Source organism: Toxorhynchites rutilus, chromosome 2 (genome assembly GCF_029784135.1).
Source record: "Toxorhynchites rutilus septentrionalis strain SRP chromosome 2, ASM2978413v1, whole genome shotgun sequence".
Lineage (NCBI taxonomy): Eukaryota > Metazoa > Arthropoda > Insecta > Diptera > Culicidae > Toxorhynchites > Toxorhynchites rutilus.
In genome coordinates this window covers 202977269-203001820 of record NC_073745.1, presented here as the reverse complement: position 1 = coordinate 203001820, position 24552 = coordinate 202977269, and the positions used below count along the sequence as shown (strand labels likewise).

At 38.4% G+C, this 24552-nt stretch overlaps 1 protein-coding gene across 7 annotated transcripts in view; it reads right to left on the bottom strand.

The window, feature by feature from the left end:
- LOC129771424 (FH1/FH2 domain-containing protein 1) overlaps nt 1-24552 on the bottom strand; it is a 268143-nt gene that overhangs the window by 97839 nt on the left and 145752 nt on the right. For all 7 annotated transcript variants that reach the window (XR_008742368.1, XR_008742369.1, XM_055775046.1 and 4 more), the window contains one exon: nt 10522-10631. Coding sequence is in view for 5 of the 7 variants with exons in the window: in XM_055775046.1 (XP_055631021.1) it covers nt 10522-10631 (110 nt within the window). In the remaining 2 variants the exon portion in view is untranslated. The remainder of the gene's footprint in view (nt 1-10521; nt 10632-24552) is intronic.

Genomic DNA, 24552 nt, shown 5'->3' with positions numbered 1-24552 from the left:
ATATAAAAATTATATTTTTTTACTCGATTCCATACAGGATTCGGTTATATACAATGAAAAGGATGTGGAGACTGTATATAATCGAGTCCATCCTGTACTTATTTCTAAATTGCTTCGAAGAGTCTATAGTGTGTTGTAAATGGTAGATGTCACATTGCATTTCAAAAGTTTGGAAGAGCAGAAAGAATACCCTTACGCCTAAATGACTACTACTGTTTAAATTATCATAATGTGTTGGAACAGAAAAAAATCTCTTATGGCTAATTGGCTACTTCTACTGTTTAATTTACAATTTATAGAATCATAAACATGTACATGTACACGTTAAAAACCCGGCTCTGTTATAGCTAAAACGCTAATGAGCCTAAATAAATGGGATAACAAAAAATTGATTGATGAGCCAATGATTGCGTTTCACATATGCATTGATAGCGCTCCGAAAGTTGTATATAACATTGTAACAGGTGACGAGATATAACTCTGTGTATATGAGATGGAAACTAAGCAGTATTTAACGGCTACTCTTCGCCTCCGTCGTATAATCAAGCCAACGTAAGTTGTCAAATATTTTGTCGGAAAACCGATTAGTCGGGTTGATGGTCAGTCGGCCACCCATCGTTCAGCTCTGATTCAGTACAGAACAACTACTTCTAGTCTCCGAACGTCTGAGATAAATTACGTGGACAATAGCAAATTCCGACATACACAACCATGTTTCGAACTCCTGCCATTAGTTTGAACGCATATAAAAGAAAATAATTTGAAAATACGAATGATAGTTTAACATTTTCATTGTTTGTTTTGTTATTTTTAGGCTCAAAATATAGATTGCGATCCTCATACAGAGCCTCTAAATAATTAAACAAAAAATTCTTCTTAGAGGTTGTTCTTTAGGATGAGTTCAACGATTTAATATTTGAGCCTCAATTCGATGACCCGTAGGACCTGGGATTGCATATGTAGTACGATTCTAAGCACACCAGAAACACGTCGTTTGTACGTCTAATAAGCTGTAACATCCTAAACTATAAACGTAACATCACAAAGCGGATTGATTGAAAACAGCATGATACAATCTTATCTACAACCGTAGTCTAATAACCCCCGACAACTGTGACTTATTTCCCCGATACCTTTCGCCCAGCCGTCGTTGAGGCTGTAAAATGATACATTACCTCGACTTCTCGCCGCTCCGAAACGCTGACCGACCATCATCATCCGAAACCGGAATGCAATCAAAAGCCACTCAAAGCACGTAAAACGATGGTAGTTAGCATTTTTAAGAGCTTCCTGCTTCTGACCATCCGTTTGACTCAGAAAAACAGAGCAGCAGCACACCATCGTAAAGGGAACAAGGAAAAAAACTTGTTCATAATAATTAACAGCGGGGACCAACCGATGGGAAGCGTGACGCTGAGAAATGGTTCCCGCGGAGAAAAATGCGAGAAAAAAAATGCTGCAAAAATTATCCTAGATTCTGGGAAGAGTGACGTTTCCTCATCACTGCATCAGGGCACCGCCGCCACATCTTTTGGGACGCAGAGAAAGTTTTCACACTTTCCCGAGAGTGACGATTTATTTCAAATTGCTTCGAGGAAGAAAAATGAAGCATTTTTATCTGGAAACGACCAATGATCATTAGTTGCTGGGCCATTCTCCCAAGGCAGACAGGAATTTGAAGTTCTCCGAATGCTACAAAACGATTTGCAAACTCGTTGGCTCGAAAAACCAAAACCGTTCCGGATAACAACCGTTTATCGAAAGTGTTGACCAACCAAATTAGCTTTCGTTTTCATTACCGGTACCCAAAAAAGGTAACCGGTGGGCAATGAGCGCTTCTTGGAACGGAAACATCGGTGTGCATTGAAATTAACGTAATATTTTATCATTCGAGCGCCACCAACTACTCGCAAGCCACCGTCCGGAACTCCCACCCGCAGCGCAGGGGCGGTTCGATTAAATCGTTCCATGGCGAGCGTTTTTGTTTTCATTAGATTGTTACCGGAACGAAGCGTGAGAGAATAGAAAGTGAAATCATATTTGTACACCAGTCAGCGAACAATTAAATTACGACAGCTGTCGAAACACCTAAGACATATAAATAGCGGGCGGACACGGGTCTAATTTATTGGCTGTCCTCGACAGCTCGCCTTGGATGCCACATACTTTACCGAGCGGGCTTGCAACGGCTTCATCGTCACATCACGTGCTGAAATCGGAAGGTAACTTTCGAACAACACTAAGTGTATTTACCGAGAGTGAGATTTCATCCTGTTAAATGAGAGACAAAGGTGTGGAATATTAGGGTATATGGACAGGGGTTTAGCTGTAGTTGCCTCTACAGAGTGATAATGTTGAAGGTTACTTCTTCGAACTGACCATTTATGGGTCGGCGGAATCATTGGATCGAATTTTTCAAAGATGTTGCTGTCAATGGAATGTACTATCGATCAATGAATATGACGGTATAAACTCTTGAACTATCACAAATCCACGGTTTATGAAGACCTGGAAATTGACCATCGACTAGAAACTCAGAAGAGACAGAACAGTAAAGACAAGTGATCTTTAAACTACTACATGGGCTGAAAAGTTGCGGGATTTTTCATCAGATGGCACTACTTAAAATTAAAAAGATTCATTTCGAGAGGTTCATCTGTCACTAGTGTATGTGTGACATAACATTTCTTTTTTTTGTTCACAAACTAAAGTTGTTCAAGTGTCACTACCTGAGCATTCGTATAGAAAATGGAGAAAGAAGAATATCGTATTTTGATCAAACGTTTTTTTATATGAAAAACTCCTGAACAATCATTGTAGTAGTTGACGAAATATTATTCCACTTCAAGAACAACAGTTTATCGATGGTTCAGTGAATTTAAAATGGGCCGTACAAGCACCGCAGATACACCTCGGTCTGGAAGGCCATAAGAGGCTACGAATCCAGAAATCGTAAAACAAGTGCATCGACTCATTTTGAACGATCGTAAAGTGGAACGAGTTAGCTGAGGCCGGAGGCATTTGAAAAGAACGAGTGGGATACATTTTGGACATGGAAAAGCTATTCGCCCGATTGGTGCCGCGTTTGCTAACCGTCGACCAAAAACAGCGGCGCGTTGATGATTCAACAGCCGGTTTGGCGTTGTTGAAGTGTAATCGAGAGGACTTCGTTCGGCGTTTTGTAACAATGGATGAAACGTGGATCCATTACCATATTTCTGAGTCCCATAGACAGTCTGCAGACTGCAAAGGATATGGAGACTATATATAATCGAGTCCACCCTGTACTAATTTCGAAATTGCTTCGAAGGGTCTATAGTGTGTTGTAAATGGTAGATGTCACATTGCATTTCAAAAGTTTGGAAGAGCAGAAAGAATACCCTTACGCCTAATTGACTATTACTGTGTAAATTACCATAATGTACTGGAACAGAAAAAAAACTCTTATGGCTAATTGGCTACTTCTACTGTTTAATTTACAATTTATAGAATCATAAACATGTACATGTACACGATTAAAAACCCGGCTCTGTTATAGCTAAAACGCTAATGAGCCTAAATAAATGGGATAACAAAAACGGCGTTTTGTAACAATGGATGAAACGTGGATCCATTACCATATTTCTGAGTCCCATAGACAGTCTGCAGAGGGACAATGAGGCATATTTCGAAGACATGGACGTTTCGTTCTACAGAAAGGGAATCAAAATGTTAGAAACTCGCTATACCAAGTGTATTGACCTCGAAGGAAACTATGTTGAGAAATACCGTTCTGAATCATATTTCGGACAACATCATAAAGGGTGTGTCATATCAAATTGCATCACGGAAAAAACGCTGTAGAAATTCGCCCAGTAGACCGATCCTTTTGAAAATTTTAGACAGTAAAATAAAAACTATTAAACAACTTTTGGTATTTTCTTTTTATTCATACTTCGAGCCCAAGCCCGTATGCTCGCACCTTCCTCTTTACCCCGTCCATAAGGTTCTGTACAACGTCAGGTTGTAGTTTTTTTTTAACAGAAATCCATTTTCTCTTGAAGTCCGCCTCCGATTTGACAACTTTTGGGTTCTTCCGGAGGGCCTGCTTCATAATCGCCCAATATTTCTCTATTGGGCGAAGCTCCGGCGCGTTGGGCGGGTTCATTTCCTTTGGCACAAAGGTGACCCCGTTGGTTTCGTACCACTCCAACACGTCCTTTGAATAGTGGCACGAAGCGAGATCCGGCCAGAAGAAGGTCGGGCCCTCGTACTGCTTCAATAGTGGTAGTAAGCGCTTCTGTAGGCACTCCTTAAGGTAAACCTGCCCGTTTACCGTGCCGGTCATCACGAAGGAGGCGCTCCGCTTTCCGCAAGAGCAGATCGCTTGCCACACCATGTACTTTTTGGCAAACTTGGATTGTTTCTGCTTGCGAATCTCCTCCGGAACGCTGAATTTGTCCTCTGCGGAGAAGAACAACAGGCCCGGCAGCTGACGAAAGTCCGCTTTGACGTAGGTTTCGTCGTCCATCACCAAGCAATGCGGCTTCGTCAGCATTTCGGTGTACAGCTTCCGGGCTCGCGTCTTCCCCACCATGTTTTGCCTTTCGTCGCGGTTAGGAGCCTTCTGAACCTTGTATGTACGCAGCCCCTCCCGCTGCTTGGTCCGCTGGACGAATGAACTTGACAATACAGCTTATTGACGACATCCCGGACCGAACTTCTCGGATCATGTCTAAACTGCTTAACTACGCGCTTGTGATCTTTTTCACTGACGGAGCATCCATTTTTGCCGTTCTTCACCTTCCGGTCGATGGTTAGGTTCTCGAAGTATCGTTTTAGTACTCTGCTGACCGTGGATTGGACGATTCCCAGCATCTTACCGATGTCCCGATGTGACAACTCCGGATTCTCGAAATGAGTGCGCAGGATTAATTCACGACGCTCTTTTTCGTTCGACGACATTTTTCCAAATTTACGAAAAATTGACAGTGAAGCATGGCCAACGTGATCTATACACTCTTATCTGATTATAAGCGAGAGCTGAAGATATAATTCCTAAAAATTAAATTTCTACAGCGTTGTTTCCGTGATGCAATTTGATGTGACACACCCTTTATTTCGGACACTTTGTTCTAATATCTTGAAATGCTTGATGCACTGATGATATAACCATAAAATTAATATCACAATTGCTTCTTTAAAGTAGTCCCTTGGCTTCACTATCACTTCATTTGAGAATTACATTTGAATTATTACATAGTAGGAAAAAATCCATCCAAAAAGCAAGAACCAATCATTATCGTTTGCGTTTGACGTTTCCTTAGTGTGATAACGTAGAATTTACCCCTTCATCAATATTTAAATTTCTCTCGTGCTTCATCAGTTTTCATCATCGTTATCAGGTTACTGTGATTGCTTGGTAAGTGTTTCGCTGTTGACTATAAAATATAATCAAGTGTAATATAATTTTCGTTCAAAAAATTACAAAATAAAGTGTCCGAAATTTGAATTCAATCTATCCGAAATTTGGTTCTTTTATAAATGGTGTCCGAAGTTTGATTCTTATTCGCTTGATTTGGAAAGCATTTTATTCGATGATTTTTTTATGTTTTCAATCAAATAGGTACCAAAGTAAACAGCTTAAAAGCATATTGAACTAATTTATTAAAAATATCAACCTAATAATACCTGTGCATAAAGTTGAGATCTGTTTTCCGGATCATATGCCTTAAGCGTCCGAAATATGATTCAGAACGTTTTCGTGCAAGTTTCGACATGTTCGCTTGTGTATTGTATTGAAAGAGTAGGAATGAATCGTCAATCAACCAGCTTCATCTATTTCTACAAAACCACGTAAACCATCGGCCCTTTTCAGGGTCACCCAAACTTTCTACTTATTATTTATAAAGTTTCGTTGCGTTCAAAATTAATATCCAAAGAGAATAATAAGCAAATTAAAAAAATGATTTCGAAGTCCTACGTCAACAATCCGATCGTATTGACGTATATATATTACATTTATTAACTAATTAACTATTACTACAGAACATTTAAACATTCAAATACGACTTGGCACAACTGGATTGATGGACGATTGGCGGTACAATGATTTCAAAAAAAAGTTGATGGGACTGTGATTGTGTGTAGTAAGTGCATTTAAATTGAGTTTTTCATTGTTCAAAATCTGTATTTTTTTCTCTTTTGATACTTCAAATGGTTGCCCTGGAAAAACTGTTTCCTGTACGTACTTGTATCCTCTTAACAGGTTAGATGACATAACGTGGTGGAATTCGGTACCGTATTCTATCCAGAAATGTACACAAAAAATACCATTAAAGCCATTACTACCCTTTTCTTCTGTTTATGCAATCATGCAGAAGAAGACAAAGAGTCATCATGTATCATTTTTAAACACAAGTCTAAATAGTTAAGACCTACATAAATATAAGCCTGAGTCAAATCAAAATATATTATAGATAAAAATAGCATTATCTCCTTCGTTGCCACGTTGTCCGGAACATTGTTTGTAATAACTTTATAGCCCTGTAAGAACGTGACTACTCAAGCTATCATTATCTGATTTACGTGGGTATACCCTTTCGATCTTCTAAATCAGCAGCTATTTGAATTCATTTATTGCATTTTCACATAACCAAATAACATATTATGACATCCTGGACCACAATTACACAAATTGTTAGTAGTGAGACCTACACGATAAAAACATGAATTGAGCACAAGTTGATTGGACAACATACAATATAATATGAAATTACTACCTACTATCGGTAAATGGAGAATCATTCATTTTACACAACAACTCACATTAGGGCATCCGCACCAATGCGTTGTTACAGACATTTTGACAATCCTCACCATAACGCAGCAACCCCACTGGTTGTTGCGGTTCAGGTGTGGGAAATAGTAATCTGCCTCTCGGTGAATAGTGAGTGAACAAATTTAACAACGCGATAGCAACCGAGCCATGTGTTGCTATTTTCAACAAATGTCAAACATCTGTTGTGGGTTTCATTCGTCTTGTGTTCGTTTTTTGTGATTTTGATCTGAAGTATTATTTCGGAAGTGTATATATTACATTTATCTACCAAAAAATCAACGCGACGAAAAGAGAATCAACTGACACTTGTCATTTCTTCTAGTAATAGCAATCCTATTTAGCAACCTGCGGTGCGAAAAAGAAGTGATACTATAGTAACCGCGATAGCAACGACGGGTGCGCTAATCGACGAGTTAATAAATTGGCAACGGCTAAAACTCGAGACTAGAAGCCTTGAATAGTAACGCATTGGTGCGGATGCCCTTATGAGCTAACGCCCGAATTTAGGTAAAAGGATTGCTCGTTGCGTCGGAGAGGAAGCGAATGGATAGTGCAATCGAAAGAAAACATACCCAATTAAATCGTCAAATTGTTTACTTTTTTTACTATATCCACTGTTCATATTTCTAGCAAAAAATTAATTCTGGATAAATTTCCTGTCTAATGATATATAACACAACATATGTCACAATAACCATTTTGAGTAATATGCGTTTGAAAACTTTTAATAAATCGTTACATTTTCCGTAGAGTGACCCCCCTATATAGAAATCAAAGACATAGTCCTGTGTCAAAAGATAAACTGATAAAGATACAATACCCTATTCTTACGAACATTCAAATTGAACTCCAGAAATATATATGAGTTGAAATCGCAGTATACATGCTAGCATTAGTAAGCGTGCGCCGAGAAATACCCAATAGAAATCCCCACAGAGTGGATACCGTTCATAGCTCTTGAATCCCGCAACATTTGGACATAACTACCTTTTTTTCTCAAATCCGAAGAGGAGTCTAGATGAGAAGATTGTTGTGAGTAAATTCTCGCAATTAACATGTTTTTGACATGTTTCAAAATGAAAAAAAATCATAACACGTCAACACGTTAATATACGCACAAAAATTGTAACGTTTGGTGGAAAAAAAAATTGAGGATAAAAAAATAAAAAGACATGAATAAAATAAAAAATATGCTATAACAACAATATATCGCTTTGCTGTGCTGAGAGCACAAGGCAGACAATCGGATATCCCCATCCGGGATATCTTAGGTAGCCGTGATCCTGATCTTCTGCTTCATCTATACCTGTTCCTCAGAAACGCCGATGTCAACGTTTAATGATGTTTCCTTCGTTGTGTCCCCATTTCATATCCCTCCTATCCAAACGATAAACTTTTACTTAGTCGCGGCAATAAATACACACACTCTTTACAGATACACGGGCCAAAGGTTGTGCAGTCCACTGATCATTCAACAAGAGCCAAAGGTTGTACCGCTCATGACAACTCTACACGAGCTGATGATTGCGCCGGTTAGTGACCATTCTATCCTGGATTCCTCGAGTCGAGAAAGACGCACCACGCTAGATATGGGGTACAGACTAGGGGGGCGTTGCTGATTAATGGTCAGCTGCATCCCAATAGGAAGTATCCCGTGTCGGGCACACGTACAGAGCATCGAAGACTGCAACATACCAATTATGAGAACACTTGTAATACTAACCTTGAGCCAACCGCGAGTAATCGGTTACATATTACTAACATAGTTGTAAGCAAACATTGTCGAAATATTGAACTCCCGGCCCCGTTAGGCTGACGCCATATGAGCCTTAATAAAAATATATATTTTGGATAAAAAATATCGCTGTAGACAGCAAGCATTCAACTGACCATGTTAATGCTGAGAGTTAATTTGACAGTTTGCTCGAATTGGCTTTTGATTGCTTCGCGAAAAGTTCGCTTCTTTCATGCAATACAATCACTTATTGATCGGTCCTTGCCAATGCTACCAAATATTTGCACTAAAAACATTTATTATTAAATTTCAATGATGTTTGTTCTTGGTGGCAATAATTGTGTAGTCCTACGCTGTAGATGCGGTCGTGTCATGAACACAATCTTTCTTACTTTACGAATTCAATACTTCTCGTTTCTGTAAAACAATCTAAAAAGGTGTACTCAAGACACGATTATATTTTTGACGAATGACTAAGAAAGTATTTCATTCAATTTTCTTGTTTATTGCTTCGAATACTATTTTATCACATTTCATATATCATATATATCATACTGAATCTCTAATAGGAATTTTTGGTAACCCTGAAAACGTCTCGCCCTAGCTAAACAACCCTCAAGCTAGCCATATAGATTTTTTAATCCCATTTGTTTATTTATTTGAGCTCATTGGCATTTTAGCTGTAACAGATCCGGATTTAATCGCGAATTGCTACATGTTAATCGTATCTAAATTATAAATTACACAGTATCCATTTTGTAAGAGTGCTCTTTCTGTTCCATTACATATGGTACATTGCACAGTAGCCAATTAGGTGTAAGAGTACTCCTTCTATTCTTTCATTGTTCAGTTAGACCGGACAGCGGAGACAGTTGATATGATCCTTTTTTGGTTATTAATAGCACCACAGCCAAATGTTTCTTGCAGAGTGGAGCAGTTTCTAACATAGCTTGTATGGATGAACAGAGGGCAGGACTCCGACCGTGAATCGATCACTGATGATGGTCAATTGAGGGTCCTGAATTTTGAACTCACGATCGATCGCGTAGTAAGCAAAGGCGCAAACATGTGGCTACGAAGACACCCGAAGCGAGCCATATGTCGCAAGTTGTGTAATTGCTCGCACTGCACTAGATATGCATTCAGGTGCGAACAAATTCACTCGCAAGCAGAGCAATAACTAGAGAAAATACTGCATTCTTGTTTTATACTAAAAGAACGGTTCTCGCGACGTAACAAATTTCATGCAATGTTTTTTCTTAATTTCTCATCTCCATTTTGGTTGGTCCGACACGTTATGTATCAAAGTTTGTTAAATTCAAACAGTATGCAGATTGAATATTTTGCAGAATGACAATATTTTGTTTTCTGATATAAAAGCTTCAATATATGATAGCTGATATGATACAATTCGATCGTGATAAAGTAATGCTTTTGTTCGGAAAAAATATTTTTCTGGAGCTGTACGAAACTAACCCGTAATACAAATCGCAAAAAGGGAAGCGTGATTCAAAACCGACGAAGTGTATCTTCCTCCTTGGTCGACTCAAGTATCGGAACAATTCCTAAAAAGAACTTCAGCAAAGTACGGGTGAAATTTTTTTTTCAATGGTTCAAGGAATTTTCAAATGAAAGGTACTTCATATTTCATTGAAAACATGCCAGACATTTGCATGTAATTTTTGGGAATAAAACAGGTCTAATCAAATCAAATTAAATCCACTTTTTTTACTTTCAGCATAAATTATAATAACGTTTTTGACACATGATTTTAGCATACGAATCCCGAAACAGGGCTGATTTCTTCATGTCGAATCGATTTTGAGAACATAAGATATTAGTAAAATTACATTCATTTTTCATCAATAGATGGGAATCATATCTATTAATGATAAATGAATGTAATTGCAATGAAGCAAAAGTAAATTTCCTTTGCGATCTCGAGAACACCAAACCCAATACTCACTTTGCATTGAGCCCTTCAATCTCCTCGGACTGCTCCGCCAGCGAAGACTCCAAATCCAGATAGGCCCCATAGTCACCGTCTTTGAACACTTGTAGCGAGGCGTCGTCCAGCTGAAAGGAAGAGAACAGAAAAGAACAAAGAACCATAAAAATACTAAACACATGTAGATTTAGCACAGATTTATCAAAACCGACTGTTTATGCAAATATTCAGCTAAACTCATCGCCCGAAGGGAAGAAAAAGTGGAAGCAACAGAAATTATACAATCGCTGGAAACATAAACAAACCTCGTTCAAGTTGAACGACCGTAACAAAACATACTCCCACCGAAGGTCTGCAAACTAATCTCCAATTAAATGCATTGAATTCTGTTTTTCATTTTCTACTTTTCGTTGCTGCTTCGCTTCGTTCACTTCCTATAAAATTGGTTTTCTTCTCTATGCAATAAAAGTATTCGTACATCTTGACCCACAGGAGTGTGATCTGCAGTTCTTCAGTTTCTCTGGTGTTGTACGGTGTATCGAAAAGTATCGCAGCCAAACAAGACACGGTGGAAGTGAAGAACCACGACAGTTCTGAAACGAACTAACCACACTGGTGGGATATTATCTCGATCTGTTTAATGTGCAATTCCTACATTACACCATCCAAGTGCCGGACACTAATTGTGAAAGAAGGTTACAAGACGGCCCGAGGGAAAAACATACAAAAAAAACAGACAATCACAACCCAAACGGCTACCAATAACGACACCTTTTTCTCGTAATGAGGCACTAGACCAGACAGAAATGAAGACAATCATGTAGGGCTGGTATACAGAACTCTACAGATCTCGAAGATCAATTTAAACACACGACTGCTGGAAAGCGTTTAATTGTCTCACGATTCAAGGCTCATCAAGGTTCGAGAATATCATGGGAAAGAATCATTTTACGAGACCTTGGAATGCAAGGTTCTTCTGATGAGCTCCATGTTGCAGATAGATAGTGAATTTAAACTTCTGCAAGAGTTTATTCGAATTATTCGAACATTTATAGCCAATACGGTCGTTAACCGCTTCGAAACAGACATGCCCGTTCCGAACAACTGTACACATTTTTATTTTATTTTGATTGCCCCCTGCTGACGAACATTTTACCGTCGATCCAATTTCCAAGTGACCTACTAACGATTTTGTTTCACTCATCAAAACTTCGATCATGAACGGGAATTGCACATTTTTTTCGACTCATTAATCTGTAAATATTCATTCCAACAAGTCGACCAAGACGATTGGGGGGTATTTATTTGCATATACCCTCTGCGGTTTCCATCTCACGCAATCCTTTCGATGCAACCCGTTCGGATCGTTCCTTTCTTTGGCAGTCTTTCCTGTATCTCCTTTCGAAAAACCCGAAAGCCAAAACCACAAAGCACGTCACCCGCAGGCTGGAATCTGGCGGTGCTGTTCATCCCTTGCAAATCCGATGGATAAATCTATTCCGACCCAACGCTTGCTCAGAAAAACGAACCCGAAATCCGCAGTTTGCTCCGCTACCGAACCAATAAATCATCTTCGACAACCGACAGCTCCCACCACCCTTCGCCCACGTTCACTCACACTCACCCACTCTCTCTCCCCAGACCGAACACCAGGATAAAGTGGAGCATCAACAAATATGCAAACGCGGTCAGACTCGGTCCAGGTCGGGTCAATTTGGTTATAAGGGTGAAAACAGCAGCAAAAAAATAAAAACAGAAGTACCCTAAGTTTGGCACCAGACGATCACAAGTGGGTGGCCAAAGTAGGCGGAAATTGAAATTTATTATTTAATTTTATGGACGATGAGCACTTTCATATCCCTCCTGCCGGGCGGCGATCGACAGGGATGATTCGACTTTGGCTCTGGTTTTAAGCGGAGCCAAGTTCGGTTTGGAAAATTATGAAAAATGTAATTCAACGTTAAAAATGTTGACCTTATGAGTTTTGGAAACATAACGAATCAATCCTTCGATTGGAAGCAGACAAAAATGACTTTTTTCAAAAAATCATAATTTTGAACTACTGGACCAATTCAGATTTTTTTCTGTTTTTGAGTTATGATTTTTCAAAGACAACATGTTTTCAGTTTTCGTTACATTTCTAATCATACATTATCGTGTTATACCCTAAAATGGAAATAGTCACCCTAATGAAAAAATAAAAAAATACGAGTCAAATGTTTTTCGATACAGAACAAAACTAACACTTTTGACGAAAATCTGAGTACCACTCTATCGGTTTGGCATGGAATGGCTGAATTGGGATGTACCCAATCAAACTATGTTCCTTTGAAGGAATCCCTTAAATGTAGAAATCTAGCATCTACAGCTCGCTATATATTTAAACGCGATTTGAATGCAATGTACATAGGTAATTAGCACGACAGTATGTCAAAAGATCACCGGTTGTGTAGCAGGAATAATAGTTTGAAAGTTTGTATTAAGATGAAAAAGATTTTTTTTATTATCGCTACGTTTTGTATTAACCCACATGTCTTCAAATATTCTTCGATGTAGCTCCTAAACATATATTTTTACCATAATGATGTATTTGGAAAAGTTATTGGAAATTATAAGAAAATACATTAAATTTCATGAGCATGATGTTATAACACGACAAACATATTAAAAGGGCCTATCTACTATTTAAAAAATAATAAATTAGAAATATATTTTTTAAATATCTCGAGTCATTCTGCATTTGAGCTTTTTTGTTTTCAATCACATCAGAATTCATAATTTGTGATTAAAAATGATTGTTAACATACAAAAATTCGAAGTTTCGAAATTCGTAAAAATTCGATGTTCCTTAAAGTTCGTCAAAAATATTTTTACCATCCTGGACTCATTTTAAAATTTTCTACATGACTTCTATTTTATATGAAAAAATACTTGTTTTACATATTGCAAATTCAAGTTTTTTTGCAAATAAAAAAAGAGTACTGATTTTTCTCAGTGCGTATCTCTTTCACGTTTAGACACCAATACTCTATAACTCTTTCTAGAACACAACAGAATGCCTACAACATAATGAGGGATATTAAGAAAAGTTGGCTAAACCTACGTAAACCTGAATCATTTCTAATCTTACTTGTTTCTTGTATTCCTAAGAAATATTATTTTGTTATGTGAACTGAAAAATAAATACAATATTTGTGTTGGTGAGCGAAATTACCAATCGAGACACCCCTCAACTTCATGTATCGTCATCATCGCGTGGTAGCAATGCAACAACGATTGCTACCAACAAAATCAGTATATATACTGGTATCATTCTATTGTTCAACACACACTTTTGGAATACTGAAATCAGTTAGAGAAATCAGGACAGAGAAAGCTTTTTTTTTGTATTATTTAAATTTATTAATAAAGCTATGAATTTGTTATGAAGTGATTTCTACTAAAACCGCGCTTTTACTCGTGTACTGAAAATATCCACAATCTAACGGACACGCAAGGACTGCGTCGGAGTTCAACCCACATTTCGGCAGGGTATCCAACCGAATCGGCAGGACTGCATCGGCGATTAACCCTAATCCTTTGGCGGGGCATCATCCAATCGGAATCCAGTCGGCAACCCAATCCAGCTATCGAACAATTTGAAAGAATACTGTGTTTTAAGTGCCCCAAAATTAACGATATGGTCCTTAGAAGTTTCTCTCCAGGAATTGTGTGTATTTATAATGAGTCCCTGCATAATCATCCGCAACTGATCTCGGGGCTGAATTCATTTATTATTCTCGAACCTTCAAGTAGGGACGCTGCGTGATTTTCATTGGTATCTGATATGTATTGTCGTAGTCGTAGTATCACAAATCATTTTACTAATAATGTTTAGTTGTGAAAATGCCTAAAAAGGACAGGTACAGGTAGTTGCACGCGGAAATGTGCTCAAGTATAAAACAAAGTAATAAGACACAGAATAAAAATGGACTGAGTACGGAAGCAATGAAAGGAATATTAGCCACTAAGAATTATGTAGAACTGAATAAAGAAGATACATGTTCCGTTATGTTTCCGCAGCAAATAACATCCAAAAGCAACAAATCAATGTATAAGAAGTAACAGAAGCAAGAACATGTAAGCATCTTTTTTCAATAAAATGTATGTGTCATTAAAAAGTGGTTAATTTATTGAAGAAAATATATTAAGTTGTTCGTAAAGTGCAATCACTGATGAAGACCAAATCGAGTCGATGATCAAGAATAATGCTCGGTACACGACAAATGAATTAGCAGATATCTAAATACACCGTTGATGAGCATCTGGTAATGCATGGTTACGTAAATCTTTACGATGGATTGCATTTCCATCTGCGACTAGGGATCTTTAACCGGTTTTACCGGTAATACCGGGTCATTTCACATTATGGAATTATTGGTAATTTTACAATCGATAACCGGTAATTTCGGTAATTTTTATTGTTACACCATAAATTATATTCGCCTTTACTTGAAATATTACTCTAGAATCTAAATAAGATCGAAAAATCCAACTGGCGGTGTTACGCCGATTCTACGACCTCCGACCTACTGTTCAAAAATAGCTGTTCGATCTCGATACTCGGAAGAACTGCACCCTTTATGAAACTGACGTGCGATTACAATTTTTGCTAGAACAGCTATCTGCATTCTGCTCGTGGTCGTGGCACAACTAATGATGACTCCGGCGTCTTCTATCAAACTTCACGGACTGCGTTGAACAAGCAGGCATTTTAAATCGTTCGTGATTTGATTAAATTTGACGATTATGGTATTGGTTCAGTAGCTGGATAACAGGAGGGAAAAAAACCCACTGGAAGATGCAGAATCTGTTGATGCTCAAGGAAAAACTTGACGATTGCAGCAACCAAAAGTATCAACGTCCAGCCCAAGTTCAACATCTATAAACGGATTGATGAAATTCCTCAGACATGTTTTCGTACAGAGAGCATCAGAGGCAAATACTTGGCAATAGTATTCAATGCTCTTCGTACTGTACTCCCAACATCATTGTACTCTGAACGTCCGTTTCCCTCTTCTGGAAACTTCGGTAGAAGGAGAGCAGGGTAAACCCGACACCTCCTGATTTTTCCAATTAGAAGACATTTTTTGCAAATTTTCCGATGTCCCCTGTACACACTTGTCATTTTTTACGTTTCGTTTCATCCTAGAGCCGCGGAAGTTGCTTTACTGTCAAAACAAACAACAAATCAGGACCGGTCAGCAAACATGAGTTAGTCCGTGTAAAATTTCGCTAGTGGAATTTAAGTGTTTTAGTCGGAAAATTTAAGGAAAATTCGATACTTCTGTGAGCCTAATTCATCTTAGATCATTGTTCAGTGTATTTTATGAGATGGTAGGTGGTTTTGTTGATTATTGATGATAGAAAACGTTGTTTGAAATTTCTAGCTCATTCGGGGTAGCACCGTGTAACGGGAGGAAGGATATCGAGGACAAGGAGGCGATACAACCTTCACTTAAGCGCCAGGCAAGTTATTACACTTGCCGTGAAGGAGCGAGATTTGTCTCTTCAGTTTCCCGTGCCCGACCGTGAGACCTCAGGGAGAGATCCTGCCTACGATCTTCAACCCACACTTGAATTGTCTTGGCGCTCACCAAGGAATAGAATTCAATCAATTGGTATTCAACAACATCCAGGATGGAAAGGTTTCCTTTGAAGGTTTGCCTTCCCAGAGCCTATGCTACCTCGAACCCGAAAACCGAACAATTGAAGGGCCTCAAAACAGCCGAAATTCAATAAACATAAATTATAACGTGAAATACAGTATATATACAATTGTTTTCTATTAAATTCAAATTATCCCTAATCACTAATTTTGCTTTAACTCTAGTACTTGCAAGTTTTTTTTTCTGTGGCTCCCTCGGTGGTCGAGAACAAGTGCACTTGCTGCTACGCTGAGTGGTGTCTTCGCTAGATGGTAACGCACGTAATGGTGTATGCGCTTTCTCCGGATTGTTGTGTGACTTTTTCCGGGCTTATCGTGCGCGACACACGGCCTTCCCGGATGCCAAAGGTCGAACCGGCCAAAGTATAGGGATTTCAACACTCCCAGATTGGCACCTTCGCTTGAAGGAATTTCATCTTCAAGCGAAAACTCAATTAGGCCTAATTGTAAATTCATACTTTTTGTATAGTTACCTTAACTAATACACCACTCAAAATAAAATCTTTCTCTATAATTTTCTCGACTTTCACTGTGATTCTTTTGATTTATCTAGATCTAAATTCAAATTCAAATTTCAATAATTAATCCCTTTATACTTGCACAATTTCTATCACCTTATAACCACTTTCTTTGTGTATGAACTCCTATTGTTTCCTACTAACTCAAAACGTAGATCCGTTCTCTAAGCCGTTTGAACTGAAAGAGACCTTTCAATCCTTTTCAAACCCCATATTGACCCATGGCGATCGACCCGAGAATCCCTTTCGTCAGCGATCACACAGCAACCGCATGTGGATTTAAATCGCTGACAAAACCCTTCTGGCGTCTTTCGGTAAAACAGGATAGAGACCGCGATCTAGTACCTCGTAAAAGTTGTATCGAAGTTATAGCGTTAGTCTACAGCTAATATTTTTTTTAACCGTATGGTAAATGTGTAACATCGTTACAACCGACACCTTCAGTCAGGGTAAAACCGACACCTGGTTTGTTTTCCACTGACAGCAAAAATACGTCTCTGCTTTTTATAGATGTCTTGTGTTTATATTTGGAAGACAAAAAGACAGAACTGGATTGATAAAACAGTCAAAAACAACGTTGAACAGGGCTTGTCAACTGGAAGAGCTTCAACGCTCATCGGCACAACCCCCGTAGTTGCTCACCAACTCAACTCAAAACTTTCGTGTTTACTCCGGACCAGGAGTAGGAATTTGTCCATCACCTGCTTATTGTAACAAGTTTACATTCGTTTCTCTAAAGGTTTTAACCCGAGAGGATGTCGATTTCTCCCGCACTCTCATTTATTTCACCTAAAAACATCAGTTTTTGTATTCTATCAAAACTCGAGTTCTACCCAAAAAATGATCAACAGATACTGTAGAATAGTTCATGAATATTCGAAGAGAGGTTTTGTAACGATTTGAAGTCGAAGGAACATGGGAGGTCTTGGAAATATGTGGGAATCCTTAGGGTGTCGGTTTTACCCTGATTTCCCCTAATGAGATCCGATTTAGATTAGAATACGACAAAATTAACATTATTTGTGTCCCTTAGTATTAATTTAAACAACAAACTGAGTTGCAAAATCCTGCAAAATATTTTCTTATAAACTAATCATTATCAATAAAAGCCGTTTCATCAAGAAAATCAAAAAAAGTATCAAAGTATTGTTTTACCGGTAATTTACCGGTTTTACCGGTAATGAAATGTTCAGTACCGTATAACCGGTTATTGAAATTTTGGGACCGGTAATGCAATCCCTATCTGCGACTAGTTTCATAGACGCAACGAAAATGCCGTTTTAAAGCAAATCGTGACGAGGGATGAAAATGGATCATTTACAACAATTTTGGGTGACAATGTAGGGGAAAAGGGGGGAATTTGGACCACCTAAGCATATCGTCTAATATTTCCAAACCAATACGGTCTAAATCAAAAATGTCATATTGTATACTATGTTACACTTGTTTTCTCTCAATCAATAATGTTTAATCATTATATAAAGCTTCAAACTACCAAATATATCATAAAATAAAAGATATGATTTTTGGAAATTTGATGCGGGGTAATTTGGACCGTCTGTGGGGTGATTTGGTCTTATGTGTGTTTTATCGAAAAAAACATACTTATGTTTATGTAAAGTATTATGGGATAATGTTACAATCAGTAACAATATTTTGGGATCGATACCAGGTGTCTTGGCCAGATTCCAGGCCAGAAAAATTGGATTGACACCATCTCGAATTCTGCATGAATCTTTTCACTGCTGTTCGAGAATTTTCAAACACTTTCGTTGTTGGTCAAAGAAAATCCGTTCTTGATGCCCTGCGTTACTCTTTCAATCTCCTTCTTCTTCCAACGTTGTCTGCCCATCCTCTTTTTATATTTCAGCGGCATCTGGAATCAATTAGACCAAAGGAAAACCCCAAATCTGTAGGACCAATTCACACCACAAAAACGTGTCCATGTCACCCCACATAACAAGCAAAAAATTAAAATGCAACTGATTTCATTCATTGTTATCAAACTTACAGTTTCGCTGCATCAAATTGTTCCTCTTCTTAGGCGAACAGAACTTTACTGCACAATACACGAAAAGTTTGTTTAATCAGCGGGAAAAACCTTAAAACCACGATCGGAAAATTCACATTTTTTGACAATCAAAGTGCTTGCTGTATTCATGTTACCATTTCCTTCCACCTGTCGAATTTTACCAAAGTTTTTTTACGTTAGTTACATACGGTTCATTAATGAAAGAAGATGACATTATAAAAAAATCCAAGTTGAGCCGTACTTTTTGAGATGATGGGGTGGTCCAAATCACCCCGTATGTCCATCTCACCCCGTGTTACCCTACTAGAAACGATTCATTTGTTATTGACCGGCAAATAAAATAATTGTTGTATCGGTTATGCTTGAAATATCACATGAGACAATCGAGCTTGAAGCTGTTTTCAAAAGCTGCACCCAAAGTTAATTTTAGCACATGTTATGACCAGTGCTTGGAAATATCTGTATCACATCAATCTTTTCAGCTGAATTTCCGGCCACATTCGATCATTATACCATTGCATTTGGGATACCGAAAATGAACCAACGCCAAACCTCACAATCACAGCAAGCCACTCACAGTTGATTCATCCAGTTTTGTTCATTCTGTTTTTCGTTCTGTTCTGCGTTCACGGAATGTGAGCAAAAGAAAATATCCCTAGTTTAGTCATTTATTGACATTAATATACCAGTTCATTCATTATCAGCATCGTTCTCGGACACTGACGAAACGGAGAAATTCGTTGAGAAAGATAAGAAAGTACAGAATGCTCATAAGAAATTAAATTGTTCAAACATGCAAGGTTTCCGTCTCAGTTAAATTGCTTTCATTTTACATAGTGAATATGCAATTCCAATTCCACTTGTCAGAAATGCTTCAAAAGAAGAATTCCGATGTAAAAAATACCGTCTTGACTCAAATTTCAAACATTTAATTTTTTTATTAAATTCTGAACAAACGAACATAAAATGGTGGTGTCCAAGACACGACCGCAATGGGAATATTTCGATCTTCCTTTTGCAAACGGATCAAACTATACTATAGGATTAGCGGATGAAATTGCCAACATCCAGCTTTGGCTGACGAAGTTTGCATTCGCTGCTCGTATCGATTCTGCAGAATGCCCCGTCGCCGTCTGAGCCTAGCAACCCTTAGCTGTGAGTGTGCATGCAGATCTTACTCTTTTGTTGGCATTTCCGCTTGCGCCAATGATTTGCGTTGCCTTTTCGGAGTAACTTAAAAAACAACTGAATAAGCAAGGCACTGACTCAATGAGAAAATCACAAACATATTGAAAATGAACAGCATTCCTGACAATTCAATGGCAATGAATAAATGTGAATGAATTCTCATGACTCGAGCTTTAAAGAAAGCTCAGAGAGCACATAATGAATATGAATGAACACAGTTGTAAATTTGCTTGCCGTCGAATGAATGACAGCAGTATCGACAAGCAAAAAAAAAACGCGTTACACTGATAAACATATATTTTCAATGTTACTTAACAAGCTCAATATTTCCAAGCCCTGGTTATGACACCCCGATTTATTACATTAAATGAACTGAAAAATAATAGAAAATGTTCTACTCCCCAATACATGTATAGCATTTGTATAATATATATGCTAGCGCCAATATGAGCGAGCGAAACGGGTGTCACATTAAAAGAGAGCATATGAAAGCTTTTCGTATAGTTTGCCAAATATACGACCCAGACAGAGAAAGATATATTCCCGTTCATGTTCTTCTTTATCCTCTTAGAAAACACTTTCACTTCATTTGATGAGGTGTAATATTATCACGTTTCTATATAACAGCACTGGCCGCTATATGGATAGCGTGGTCGTGTGATATATCTTTGCATTCCAGCCGGCCTTGGTTCGATCCCCATTGACGTCGTATGTACTTTTTTTGGCATAATCCCAAATGAAATGAGAAAAGAAAACAGAAAGAGATGTCTGCTCGCATACATACAAACCATTTTTAAGCTTTTAAAACAGCTCATTATTTGCGCATTTGACCCTCCAGCACACGAAATGGCATCATTTTTGCCAAAGATGAAACGCTTTCAGCCAACGCTAGTTTGGGTATAGGAACAAACAATGAGCTGTTTTGTATTTTTCCGGAAGATTATGCATTAAAGCATCGTTTTATGAAGAAAAGTAAAAATTGTCAAAAAATACCAAGTATGCGTACAACGACAGTAAAGTAAGAAAAAAAACCGAGAGGTTGTATCCGAGACACGACAGCTTAGGACGTAGGACTACGCATTCTTTTTTTCTTTAATTAGTTGGTTTAGCATTTCGGATATTATTTGCGAATACGTCGAAAGTTCATAAATAACTCTTTAATAAAATGTTCCGGGGAGGCTGAAAAGGTTTAATTTCGAGAAGCAACGATTCTTTCTTGCCTTTGCGAGAAGAATACAGTAATTGGTCATATGTCAATGCATGCATTGCACTGAGTATTTAACGAGAGGCACCTCCCGTGCATCGTCATTCAACAAACATCAAACACGCGTCTAAAAGATGCACACAGTTGCAGCAATAAAAATGAAACATCGCGAGAATCACCTTTATGAAAAATCGTTTCTCGACTCTCGGTCAAAACCGTTAACAAATCTAGGTGCTTGTAGCATCGGAACAGCGCCGATGCCCACGAGAGCAAATACGAATGGCAACTAAAAGAATCGAAGGTGTGCTATTCACATGTACAGCTAGCGTTCACCGTTCGAGGTGAAACGTAAAACACAAAAAGAGCAGAATAAGCGAGCTTCGTTGTTTCGGACGCAGAAATATTCTAAGAATTTTCCTCAGAGGAAATGCAATACTTATACGCTAACGACCGCTTACTTACTTCGCAAATACTCTCTTTTCGCTATCCCCCTTCGTTGTTTCTATTCTTCTTCGTCTTCTTTTCCTTTATTCACGGAGATTTTAAATCCAATGATTCATTCGTCTTCGACTGTTTCTATTCCAGCGGCTGCATAAGTTGCTCGTTATTGACAGCTCTGTTCGGGAAAGCACACAAATGGACAGAACAAATGTGTGGGGAAATGGGAATGCTTCCAATTTTCATCAATTTAAACCGTATATAGACTATGGGATTGTAATGTATAGCATATCAAACAAATCTTAGAAAGTTTCCGATTCGATTGGTACGCAAATCGTTAAAATCCGTTCGCAGCAAAGTAAGTTATTAACGTAAACTTTATTTCATAAAAATGTGACCTGTTTCTGATTTGGCCCCCTAAATGTAAGACGTAGTCCTACGTCAAAAAAAACCAGAACAAACGAAACAAAAATGCGACATTATGGACGACAGCAAAATGCAGCTTCTACTGTAGTGGTTTTCCACGAGCGCCTCAAAATAGGTACATTTTGGCACGGCATCAAGTGAAGCATAACAATGGAAGAATGGGACACAGTTCATTTTTGTGTTGCCACACATTTTTCTGGTTTCGGCTGCTGAAATTGGAAATAAATCCCCGAAGTTGCATAGTTTACCGCCGCCGCCGTCGTTCGCAAGTGCACTCGAAATGCACCGCCTCGTTCGCTCTTCTTTTGTTGCTGCGCGAGCTTTCCACCGAGCCTTTGGGGAATGGTGTTGTGGTTTCCCGAGCTGTTGAAATCTTCCCAGGGTAGACAGGAAGTGAAACGATAGCGAAAATGAACATAACATACTTGGATACAAATCCAACAATCGTAAAAAGCTGCCGCTGCATTTTGGGTTCGATCGAACACGGTGTCGGAAAGCCACAATATTTGCTAGAAGTGATTTTCGTTGTTCATTACAATTCTGCTTCATTATTTTAGATTGTGCAGAGTTGGGTACAAAAAAATGACCGAAACCACACAACGCAGGCAGTTTATCAATTTTTGCGTATCCCACTCTAGTGGGGCACACGATTGTAGGTTTTGTAATTAATGGCCTCCGGCGAAAACGCAAATCGCGCCGTTGTATTGTATTAATTTTGATGTGTTTTGCGTTTCCTTTTTTTTGCATATTTACATTCGGAGAGCGCGGAAAAATATAGCTGCAATTTATATTTATGGATGACGCATCGAACAATTTACCAAACGAAGTTATTGCCTAATTGATTATCGAACAAAGGAGGAGCTCGATCGGCCAATTTTTGATTCCTGCTGATTGGTTCGAGTGACGAAAGAGCGCAAGTGTTGCATAATGCGTTCGGTTTGGAATGACACTCAGTGCTTCCCAATCACAAACTTTATAGTGATAATGGAATGCCACTATTTTTTTGTTCTGACTTTTCTACAATTTGATGAATTTTGTTGATTTAAGTCATGGTGAAACATAACTTAATTATAATCTGGCAACCGACTTTACCGGTGACCATTAGTGAAATTATATTGCATCAACAACTATGGACAACATTACTTATCACTACTGACTCAGTGATCCATGTGCTCCCGTGGCCGAGTGGTTAGCGTCCCACATTATAATGCCGGGAGTTGGGGTTCAATACCCGCTCTGGTCGGGTGATTTTTCGCCAAAGAAATTTCTTCCGACTTGCACTGTGGTCACGCGTATTCTAGACACTCCAGAACACATTCAAGGCGTATTATTCGGTATAGAAATCTCCACTAAGTACTACTAATAAAATTGACGCAAGTAACACCTAGGTTGAGAAGGTAAAAGTTCCACTGGGAACGTTGGTGCCATTCAAGAAGACTCAGTGATCCACGAGGATCTCCCAAAATCAATCAACCGAAACATCTCACTCATTCGCGACCTCCCAACAAATCGTGCCTTCTTCCAGCTTGAAACCGGCGTCAATAAATTGTTTTTTAACCCCACTTTTTTACATCTGTCTTCCGTTGCTCCATTATTAAGCCGAATACTACAAATATATAGAGGATACAAGACGGAAAAAAAACACAGAACAGAAACCACCGATGAATGATGCTAAAACTAAACATTCACTGCTTTATTTGAGAAATGGCAATACGATTGGATTTATGGTCTAGCGCGAGAGTGCACATTTTTGTTATTCGCAGATGGTTACCTATTTTCGGAGTCAAAATAAAGGCGCACAAATTTTACAAACATAGCTATGGGCTTCATTTCGGAAAATAATTACTAAATCGTGTTGACGATCAGTGCTCACACAACCCAACAAAGACAAACATCTCATAAGCAAAAAAATTGAATATTTTATTCCACGAATGGCGAGTAGGGACACTGAGGGGAATATGGGCAGGTTAAGAACCTTGATTTCTCTGCAGAAACATACGTTTTCCAAAACTTAAATGCAGTTTCTGTACGTTTTTTTACGAACTAAGTCTCCAAATGTTGCACAAAAAAACTAGAAAACTGGATACAATACAGACCGGATCATTTTCATGGTGCAGGTAAAACGGACATATGGTGGGAGTGAGGCGAACAGGGAATGTAAATCTTATACCAAAGAACATGAATTTATTTGGATTTATGGATTTATATTAGGTTATATTATATTAGGTTGGGAATTACTTTCTCGTTGGTTGGCTTCAGTGATCAATATCTCGCGTAATATCGATAATACAATTTTAAGTTTAGGCTCGTTGTAAAGGTGGCATTTCGCACACATTTCAATTTTCTTTAAATTTGCAATATTTGTGTATTGCACCGATTATGATCTCTACTGTCAACAAAAGGACCGTTTGAAGCTAGTGATTGACCGGAAACGTTCAGAATTGGCCAACAGAAGAGGTGTTGTGTTCCATCAGAACAACGCAAGGCCGCACAATTCCGAGACCTTGATTGGGATGTTTTAATGCATCCTCCATAT